The 11,433-nt window shown below is 38.9% G+C and overlaps 1 protein-coding gene across 4 annotated transcripts in view; it reads right to left on the bottom strand.

Moving 5' to 3' along the window:
• tcf4 (transcription factor 4) overlaps positions 1-11,433 on the bottom strand; it is a 174,281-nt gene that overhangs the window by 22,082 nt on the left and 140,766 nt on the right. For all 4 annotated transcript variants that reach the window (XM_013908918.1, XM_013908919.1, XM_005725513.2 and 1 more), the window contains 4 exons: positions 9,928-9,998; positions 9,670-9,748; positions 4,719-4,798; positions 4,306-4,515 (listed from right to left, as the gene is read on the bottom strand). In XM_013908918.1, coding sequence (XP_013764372.1) covers positions 4,306-4,515; positions 4,719-4,798; positions 9,670-9,748; positions 9,928-9,998 — 440 coding nt within the window. The remainder of the gene's footprint in view (positions 1-4,305; positions 4,516-4,718; positions 4,799-9,669; positions 9,749-9,927; positions 9,999-11,433) is intronic.

Raw genomic sequence — 11,433 nt, 5'->3', positions numbered from 1 at the left:
AAAAAGAGTTTGAAGCTTCAACATTGTGCTGTGAAGTCAGAAGCTATCTTAGATGGATGAAAGTTGGAGTACTAAGTTAAAAGCTAGCAACACTAGCAAGTTTGATTAGCAAGCTGCATTCATAAACAATATGGCTGCAAAGAAGAGACACAGTTAATTAGTGCTAAAGTAAAAGACTAGAACTGAGAAACTACCCTAAGAGGGTAAGACTGATTTTTGTACCACACTGTAAATTTGGGCATTTTAATGCTTGAGTCTGTGGAGATTGGCTCACTTTTGAAGGCAGCCTAAAGTGACAGCTGGAGGAACTGCAGTATTTGTTGACTTCATTTTTTGTGCTACATTTCGCTCACTTTTTACTTCTGCTTTCACTCACCTGTTAGCTTTGGTCACTAAAAACAACTTGGTAAACTTGAGGCTTGGATTTATATTTGCCTCTGGAAACATTAGCACCATTGAAAAATTATCTAGTACATTGAAATGTGATGCCAACAGGTTACAAGCGTCCATATGTGACAGTTTTGGAGTGAGAGACCTGTTATAGTACAGATGCCAAAACACACTGTGCATCTCTGTAAGACACCAGCAGCTTTGACAAAATGCAAGAAATTGACACCATGGGAATAAAAAATGAGCTGAAAGTTTACATCTGTTCACACAAGTGAAGACTTTCAACACAATATTTTTCAAAAATTTTCACACTTATATCAATGTTGAAGATCGCATTCATCACACAGGTAGCTGCAAGAGAACTTTAAGCCAGTTAACATCTTATAAAAAGGTCTCAATTTATTTTCCTTCGCTTCTGCAGAAATGTCCAATAAGGACTGGTTTAAAATGAAAAGAAACAGTTTGGGAGACCCCGTGAAGTGATGTGACCCAGTCAGAGGGGGTGTGATGTGTGCAGTTACAGAGCTGCTGTGTTTTCAGTCTTACATTAATGAGTCTATTTTTCTATCAGCCAATAATCCAAAGCCTGAATAAACACACACACATGGGTCCTAATGACAACACAGGGAGTCATTTATGAGCTTCTGTGTGCGTGTGTGCTTTAAAGAGCCCGAAAGTAAACACTGTTTTTCAGCACTCATCCGTCACTTCATTTTCATTCTCTTTTTCCACCGGCTGCTTACATATAAAAACAAATCCAAAATGTATTTGGATTAGTTTTGCTATTAATCCCAAAAGTAGTTTAGAAAAATATTAACCTTAACAAGAAGTGAACGCAAAATGTTTTCCGGGGCTGAAATTCCAAATCACTTCATGAAGCATAATGCCAAGTTTGTATCTGGGGACGTCCAAAGAGCAAAGAAGTGCTTAGAATGATCTCCAGATGAAGCGGAAAAGTAGTTTGCAAGTATTTCCCTTCATTTTAAGCCAGCAAATTTAACAGCAAACTTAAAATTACGTCACGTCAAACGCATTTTTTCATGTCTCTCAAGTCTAACAGAAACTTTTAAAATGTTTTTAGAACTTAAAATCTGAATATCAGCCAAAGTCTGTGAGTAGTTTTTTTTTTCTTAAATATATGAACAGAGACATCATTAAGCTTCCTATTAATTTGCAGGATTTACCATTATTATATCATCCTCTTATTGACTTCCTTTAGCGTACAATTTAAATGTCTTTTGAAATCAGAATACCAAACTGACCTATTTGGTTTTATTTTGGTAAAAACTATTTGATGAAAGTAGCTGCATAACACTAAAACCTACCTGTCAGTTTCTCCACAAATACTATCCCCAAAACTAGTTTCTAAACCTGAACATCAAGCTAATAACCCACAATTCACAGGGTACAGTAATTTATTACTGTACAGGTAGAAAGTGACACATTATTTTTGCCATTGTCGGCATCACACAAAATAATGGGTATTAAAAATTTACTGACTAATGACAAATGTGACCATTACGTTGAGCAAAGTTTGTGTGAGGTCCCTTTAGGCAATCATTGTATGCACGTTTCATTAAAATCTGACTAATACTGTAGGAAGGAGTAGCGTTTCTAATGATTTGTGGATGGATGGACACACGAAGGATGCCTCGCCCTTTTCTCTTCACGATGCTAATAGCAGTGAAATGGTGACTTTCTTCGCTTGTGCCCAGCTTTGGTCCCAACCAACATGCCTTCAAAGCACAAGCTAAAAGAGGGAAACGTCCCCAGTAGATCAGCAGCTAAGACTTCTCTGCACAGCTTAAAAATGACACATCCTAATTTGACTCATTATTAAACACTTAGAGGTTTATTAGAAGCATTTGCGTGTGTAATCTAGTTCAACAGCGCTTCACTGGGGCTAGCCCTCCTCATGTGATGGATGAAATGTTTGAAACACTTTGTACACCAACAACTGCTGTAATGTCACCAAGTAGAATCAAAACTTTCTGTTTAAGCTTCATAAAAACAGAGGTTGTTGTGTTGGGTTAAAATAGGCTGCCCACGTGTTCCTAATAAAACGCATGGTGAGACTAAAGAAGCAGGAAGGACAAATAAAAATACGACTATATGCAGGAAGACCGACAAAACTGGACGACACCTATGAAACTCTGAGCTGCAGTATAGAGAGACAGCTGGACAGACATGCGTGAGAAGAAGATGATCTCTAGGGAAGCCAGCCAGCACACACACCAACGCACACAACACGCCCTTCAACCACAGGTGCTCTCCATTTAGAAAACAACACTTCAAAGTAAATACTTTAACAAAGAACAGAGACAGAGGGACAAAGCTCCTGAACTACTGTAGTGGGAACACAGCAAAGTGCTGCTGGCATCCCCTACAGCCTGCTGTGCTCATTACAGCCACAACAAAACATTGTTGGTTCAAAAACGCTGCCAAAAAAACAGGCCTGCAAATGAGGAGTATTTGCAAACTTTGAAAACTAAAACATGATGTCTTCAAATATCTTGTTTCTCACATAATACATAAATACAACTGTGGCGGTTTCAAAAAAGAGAAATTATGTTTTCTATTACGTTTAGAATTTGTTTTGTGGAATCTCCTTAAGGAGAAGAGGACGCGGTGGTCCTCAAAAACACGGAAATCTGTTTGCGGAAGCCAGCCGAGGGGCAGCCAATAGGAATAAAGGGAGCTTATAAGAAGGGGGCCTTACAGGGACAGGAGCTAAAACAGTTTGTGTCATAAACACTTAAAACAACATAAACGGCCATCACAAGGTAAGTAAGGTTTTTTGGGTTTTTTTGAATTACGCAAAGTCTAAATATAACAATGTGGAGCTGGAAATGCACATAATTTGACTTTAAAGGTATTCTTGTAATTTAAGATATTCCATATGGTGTCGAAGTGGACTCAACATAAGTTGAAAAAGGGCCATGCTGTAATTTTTTGTAATACCAATTTGTACCGCAGGATGGCGCAGTGAGTGACTGAAGCCCTTATTTACACATGTATGTCACTGAGAGCGCATATTTATTTTAAATACAAATATAGATGAAGCCAACAAAGCCTGTTGAAGATATGGTGGTAGTAAAAGCTAACAGGCAGTCCACGCACAAAATCGTGTTAAAACATTGCGCCCTGGTGGTGAAGGTTTTTGTTAAATTCTGCAGAGGGTGATTACAAAAAGCACCTTTAATGTGACTACAAGTGACAAGAACTTTGAACTAACAGACAGAAAATAGCTCATTTCAGATACTGCCCGAGCTTTAAGACGTAAACAACGCAGGTTTGGCTGAAGATGTTCAAGCATCTGGAATTGTTTATACTGTGTACTGTATTTTATAATGGGCTTTCTCTCGCCCTCCTACATCTCCTTATGTCACACAGCTGTTTTGTTCTTTATGTTTATTGTTTCAAGTTGAAAAAAGGGCCCCAAAGTCTTAAATATGGAAAACATTACTGCTGTCTCACTTCATGTTTTCAGTTTAAACCTCCTCTCCATTCATGTTTGCTCTCATCTCTTCCTCACATTTTTTCAGTTGTGTGAAGTTTCACATTTTCTAAGTGACTTTTAAATATACAAATCTGGTCTAATTAACAGCACAAAAGGAAAGGCTGTTTTTAAGTTTTATTTTTAGAGTCCTGGGAGCATGAATCAAGTTTCATTAAATATCTTGTAAGCCTGTTTTTTAAAGAATCACATGCCTCTGATTATCTGTGTTGAAGTAACAGAATTTCTGTCCGTTTGTAAGATATTCTCTTTTACTTGTAGGCTAAAGTCTTTGGTGAAGCTCCAGAACATTTAAGCAATGCTTTCTTTTTAACTCCTACAAGACTTGACTTCACAATGTGCCTGGTTCTACTAACCATGACATCACCACAGCATAGACAGAGTAACTCAGGTCCTACCATGAGGGAGTGTCTGTTAGCCGATAGCAGCCCCGTTCCATATCCGCTGCCCAGAGCACCCATGGCGCCGTTGTGCGTGTGTGCGGCCCCGATGAGGCCATGCATGTCTCCGTGACCGCTGGCCATACCCGTTGACGGTCCCACCGCGTGGCTCCGCAGTACGTGAATGGCATCGTCCAAACGCTCCAGGCGGTCCTCGATGCGACTTTGCTGCAGAGTGAAAGGACAAAAAGAGATAAGAAACCTGCTAAATGTTCCTTTAAGCTGGTTTTTTTTGTGCAGGACATCTCAAAACCTTGAGAAACAAAACTGCTTTCTACCACCTGTGATGGGTAATTAGAGAAAGTGGAAAAATACGGTTTGGGGTGAACTGACCGATGATCACAGGTGTTTTAGTGTATGTATGTGCTCACCAGAGAGTGCAGTGGAGCCTCGTAGTTTGGCGATGATGCTCCCTGCCCGCCATTCCTCGACCAGACGGCTGAACTGGCAGCTAGGAGAGAGGAGACAAGGACACATCATGTTGAGATGGAGAGGTCTGAGGCAGATTAAAAGCAAGGGCAACTTGAGAGAATTCAGATCAGAGGCGGATATGAGTAGGTGATCGGGATGGGAATTCAACTTTTTTTCTGCTTTTTTACAGTGCAAGCTGACATGTCTTCATTTGTATGTGTTCTTTGATAGGCCCAGTGCACACTGGATACACACCGACCCTCCGTGACCCTGCAGAAAATGGCTGGATGTCCGTGTGGAATAGAGCCAAAACCTCTGCTTTTATATGTCAAAGACAGAAGCCACTCGACGTGCAGCACAAAATGCCAGACAAAACGTCTTTACACACGAGGAGACCCTTTAATCGTATCCACTCGTGGCGATCAGACATAATAGGCACAGAGACGAGGAAGAGGAGACAAAAACAAACCAACTCATATCTCATAGCAAAAATGCTAATATCAGGCTTTTGTCTTTGAAAAGGTACAAGTGGTTGATTAGCATGGGCCCTCTGCAGAATAAACAAGCTTTGTGTTCCTGCTCGTCTCTGCTTTTGTGCTGGTTTTCACTCTGAAGGGCCACATCTGAATCGAAAGGTCTCATTAGCTGGTAGGCAGAGGAGACACAGCGACTTGTGCAAATTTACATTAATATGAGTTTCTGAGAGACGACAGGCCAGTATGTGTAGTTCTTTCAACAGATGACAGAAGAGACAAGAATGGGCTGTGGCCGGTGAGCATGTTAGCCAGTTTGGAACGTGCTAGAAGAAACTGGTCTCACAGAAATGTGTAAAATGACCATGAGAACCACCTTCACCATCATTTAGTTGCATTTAGTCACAACTTTCAGAGGTCAGCTTGGTTAGGTGCTTTAACCCTTTTTAGCCTGACACTGAACACGTCCATGAGAGCATTTTTACATGCTGTAGCTGCTATGCATCAATACAACCGTTATATCGCAAATTTTAACAATATGTATGTAATCCAGCTTCCTGTAAAGGAAACAGGGTCTTGAGAGCAGAAGTTTCTAAATTTGGGAAGTCTGTTAAAGCTTATAAAAGCTTTTTTTGGTCAGATTTGGATCTTTTCCTAAATCTGACCAGGTTTTGGTGGTACCCACGTCTAACCAAGCAATGAATAATCTTGTCATATGGGCTATAATTATTCTTGAAACAATTTAGTGGTCAATACAGTTAGCAAGCAACCAAAAGGTTGCTGGTTCAATTCCAGACAAAGTCACAAATCCCCTTTCAGGGTTGTATTGGGAACGGTAATACTCCGCCAGAACAAACATGGAGAAGCTAAAAACAGCTTGTTATTGTACCTTAAGAGGCTTTTTGGAAGGTGCTGCTGTTGCACCCACGCTGGGGCTACTTATTTGTGTTTTGTACTGTAAAACAGTGGTATAAAACCTGATAGCAACACTGAATACAGGTATGCCCAGCAAATTCATATTTTTATTAATATCACTACACACTTTGAAATAAGGTGACACTTGAATGTCCCATTTCTTGTCTTACTGACCACTCAATGCTTTAGCTATCTCACATCTGCACCTATGGTCATATTGGCATAAGAAAAACCTCAGGAAGGTTAATGCGTAAAAGTTCTTACATTGCTAACTTCGGCTCCCAAAGACACAAGCAGAATAAAACTTGTCCAAATTAATTTGAAAGAAAGAGTCTAGTATCTTCTTGTCTCTCAGAAAGGGGAATATAAATACCTCGGTCCAATAATCAGACCTAGGAAGTGCTTTGGTGGCAGAAATATAAAGCTATTTCTGAGAGTACAGAATTTTACTCAGAAAGATTAGGGAAGAGATGTATGCATACCATTTGACTTCTGGAAAGTACTTTATACTGTGGCCAAATACATTTAAATAAAAGTCAATCTAAAAATAGACATTAAGCTACAGTAGATTTCTCGATTTAAGAAAATTCTGCTCCCAAGACCCTGTTTGCTTCAACAAGAAACTGGATTACAAAATGATGGCTAGCAATGAACAGAAGTTTTAGTAACACGGTTTGGCCACCAGGCAAAAATCTATCTTGAAGTCATGTGTGAACATGGAGGGACTGAACCGCTAACTAACAACGTAACAACTGCTAAAAGTAATTATTTTAATGTTCATTCAAATTCATAATTTTACCATCTATGCTGATCTATAATGGTTGAACCTGCCCATGTTGGAACCTGCCCAGGCAGTTAAAGATCCCTTCTTTCCTCCTCCCTTTTTATACCTCTCCTCCTCCTCCTGTGTTTGTTTCGGCTCTCTTCTTTTATTCCCCCTTCTCTCTCCTTGAACCCCTTCCATTCCCCTCTCTGCCCTCACCGCCGATCTCTTCCTTGTAACTCTGATCTCATCTCATTAGCACGTTTCTCTTTTTCATTGTCTTCCCACTTTGTCTCGCAGTCGTTTCTCTCCCCTCTCCTTTATTCATATTACATGCTCATTTCCATATGCTAATTAATGAATAATCACCTGGGTACATTCATGTGCAAATACAAATATATGTATTAAACGGCAGGGTAAATTATTCCGAGTCCAATGCTGTAAAACACCCTTGCAAAATTAGCCTTGGATATCAATTTGCATGTAGTTTGCTCTAATAGGCTTCATTTCTAATTTGTAAAAAGTGGAGTAACTCTGACACAATGATAAACACCAATTATGGTTTAGCAGGCAATATCCTAGACAGCTACAATGACGAAGAGAAGGAGGAGGAGGAGGAGGAGGAGGAGGAAGAGGGGAGGGGGACTGTGTTTGCAGAGCCGGTAGGTTTGTGAACGATTTGTCGAAGTGGTGCTCGTAATTAAAGCTATCAGTCACAAGGCGCGGCGGCGAACTATCAAACGGTGTGTGTAGCAGCGACAATTAGAGACAAATTCGACACAACTATTATTAGGAAAAGTCATTTTTCACTTTAAGGAGCAGCTAGAGTTTACAGCATCCACAGAGAGAAAGAGTAATTGGTGGAAATAGGAGAGCGAGGAGGGGTGCAAAGAGGAGACAGCAATTATTAATGCCTTATTTTGGCTTTGTCTTATGACAAGAAATTGCACTTTTGATAAGGAAAGAAATCCCTAGTTTATTCAATTAAATATATAGTTTCAGTTAGTGTTTTAAATATATTTTGGATAACTTAATACTCTCCTCATCCCCAGAGCTGTATTAAAGATTTAAGGTTTCAGACCAGTCGAAACAACCCAGTGCTGTTAACTTAATTCTGAAGTGCTTTCAAACTTCAAGTCAGAGGTAACCTTCAGCCAGTGCAAACCTTTTTAGAGAATCTGTATTTTTTTACACTAGGTAAAGTCAAGGGGTTCATTAAATAACGGTTAAACTCACAGAGTCACAGAATCATATTAATACATGTAATGTTGATAATTTATTAAAATGTGTTATGTCTGTAGTTGATACATATTCATCTTATACTGGGGAAAAAATGGAAATGCAAATGAAAAAATAGTTTGAAATCTTTAAAATTAGTATTATTTAAAGAGTTTAACGAGCAGTATTTGTAGGTGTTGTGAAAACTTCCTTACATTTGTCACTATGTGGAAGTGTGGGGGTCCACTTTAAAAAAAAAACAATAAATTCAATAGTTTTATCACAAAAAAGTGTCACTATTTATACCACTATTTCCAAAGTCTCACTATATCAAATTTAATGAGCTGGTTCATTTTAAAAGAATGCAAATAATGTTAATAATGATAGAAAAATCAAAGTTGCTTTCAAACTGTGTACAGAGAAAATATGTTTTTTCTTTGAAATTTCACTGCAGAAAAAGCTAAAAAGAAAGTGGCTGAAAGAAAAGTGTTTCTATTGTTAGTTTTAGATTATTGAATAATGCTTACATAAGTACAAAAATGTGTAATTCACTTTTTATTTTCAAAACAATGGCCTACAAATATGTTTTGAAGCTTGAGTTTGCTGTCGTTTTCTTTCGTTTTTGGCTATTAGAGGAGCTTTAATGAAGAGAATGAAAGCCAGGGATACTGCAAACATTGATGCTGCCTGATCAAATTTAGTTACTACTTGGTACAAAGACTGAACTTTATGTGTATTTTTTACGCTCTGTGTAAAATGTGATGACAGAATGAATGAAAAAAAGTCTTACATGAGTCCTCAATCATGCAAAAGAACAAAAAGTACGTTTTGAAAAATACAACTGAATCCTGTTAATGCATTGGAGTGTATTTTTTACACTATAATACCATATTTTTTTATTTGGAAAACAGAAAGACTTAAAGATATGTGAGAGTTTAAGTTGTATATTTGTTAGTGTTATGATGTTTATTTGTGTTTAGGAACTGTGATTTGGTTTCCAGAGTTTGTGTGACCAATATTACTGTTAAATTCGGTTAGCAGTGGAGCAGCACGACCATGACTCCTGCAGCGGTTAATCAAATTGAAGTGCCAAGAGTAGCAAAATTCAACAAAGCTGTTTTGTTGTTCTAGTTTATGACATTAAAAAAAACAAATTAAGGCTTCACAGATGAGAATGTGTGCGATTAGAGGATTTTACTGCAATTTAATAAGAAATCTTTCTTACAAGATCACATGCTTCTTTCAGGCAAACTGAAAGGGTCTAGAGGGTTGAGTTAGCCAAGCTCAAATCAAGTTACCAAAGAGGCAAGTCAAAAGTCACGTGGGACGAGTTCAAGTCAAAAGTCTCAAGTCTTGAAAAAGTCCAGTCATTTTAAACACGTATGAGTCAATTCTCACGTCCATTTATTCAGGTCTTACTCGAGTCCAAGTCTTTAGTCAGCTCTGCTTTTTTCTTCTGTGAGTGTCAGTCTGTGCAGATTTGTGGTTATATAGTAGCTGCTGTGCAGTGATTGGACCTTAAGATGCTTAAGGTGTATTTACCTGTGAGGGAGGGTGGGGATCCGACTGGGGTGGAGGGATTGGAAGAGAAGCTGTTGTTCGTGTGATCAGGAGAATAGATCTGTAAAAATTTTAAAAAATCCATTACAACAATGACAGTTGCAAGAATACAGGATAGAGTTAAAGTAGTATTACACATCTAGAATGGCTTGAAAACACTTGAACAGAACTGGGAGGAAAAGCATTATAAAATGTGTGTGCATGAAAGTGTGTGTGTGTGCGCGTGTGTGCTGTAGTTACCGATGCGAGTGCTTTCCCTAAGGCATCTCCTGTCTGAGAGCTGCTGGCTGCTGTGCTCTGTGCTCGGTTAGCTGTGACACACACACACACACACACACACACACACACACACACACACACACACACACACACACAGGGGAAAAGAGGGATGTATTCTTGTAAATAAGGATGTTGTTAACTACATATTTAATTATTCAGCCCATCCGTTCCACAGGTAAACCTTAAAAACATGTTCATTAGAACTGGAAATTACACCTCAAAAATCGCATTTTGTAAACCTCCAAGAAATGCAAGTCCCACACTTTCATTAATAATATTCCATCTTTGTTCAAGGAATCCTTTCCGTGTTTTTGGGTCGTTAATACATTGACTTCCTCCTTAGCGCTCTTACATCAAAGGTTAGCACCGTCCAGGCAGTTCAAGGCAACTGCTGAGCCACTGCTGAAATGCATTTGCTGCAATAAATGAAGGAATGAATGGATCCTTTTTTAAATGAAGAGAATCAAAAGCGGACTTTAATAGTAGCAAACATTCAACACTACCATGCATTCGCATTTTAAAAGTGTGACGCCATGAGTTTGTGGGGAAATGCTGGACTTTAAATGCAACTAAATCTGTTTCACACACTTGAAGAGCACTGAGGCCAGAGAGGAAGGAAGTGACCTCACAAGACCAGATGAGCGCCCACACAAACACACGCAGGCACACACACACACACATATACTGAGGCATAAGACTGACATGCTCACAGCACATCTCTCCTGATAGCAGATCCCAGATGGAAACTTTACGCTCGCACACACAAGTTAGACACACAAACAGGCTTGCGCGCAGCAAAAACACATCCTTTCACGGCAAATGAATCCATTACAGAGATTGGCAGCAGTGGACTTCTTTAAGCTGCCAGAAAGAAAAGAGAGAGAGACAGGTAGACAGAACGAGAGACGGGGAAGCAGCATATGTTTTGGGGTTAAAACCTCATGTCTCACTCATGCCACACCACTGGCCTAGTAAACCATCCAAGGGATTACTGTTTAACACACACACACACACACACACACACACACACACACACACACACACACACACACACACAGATCCTCACTTGATGCATAATTCAAAACATATGCAGTAGAAAATCTTTTTCATAAACGAGAGCTTATAGCCACAAAGCAGGAGAGCATAGAGAGGATAAAACTTTTTTTTTTTAGGTTTTGGGGGTTTTTTTGTCCGTCACCTCTTCAAAGAAAGAGAACAAAAAACGAATTAATTGTATAAACGAAATTATTAGTAAATCACTATTTAGTTTTTACTTTTGTTTTTTGTGTGTCACCTCTTCAAAAACAGAAAAAAATACTAATTAAGTGTGCCTATGCCAAAAGGCACACTTATTACTATTGCTCAGATTTATTATTATTATTATTATTATTTTCCTTTTTCCGCCTGAAATTTTGGACCGTAACTCATCCCACAGGTTTGACACAAGCTTCATATATGTTATATCAT

The sequence above is a fragment of the Pundamilia nyererei genome, unplaced genomic scaffold (assembly GCF_000239375.1).
Source record: "Pundamilia nyererei isolate P.nyererei 1_Seehausen unplaced genomic scaffold, PunNye1.0 scaffold00016, whole genome shotgun sequence".
NCBI lineage: Eukaryota > Metazoa > Chordata > Actinopteri > Cichliformes > Cichlidae > Pundamilia > Pundamilia nyererei.
Note: the sequence above shows the minus strand (reverse complement) of the source record. Positions and strands in the feature narration are given on the sequence as shown.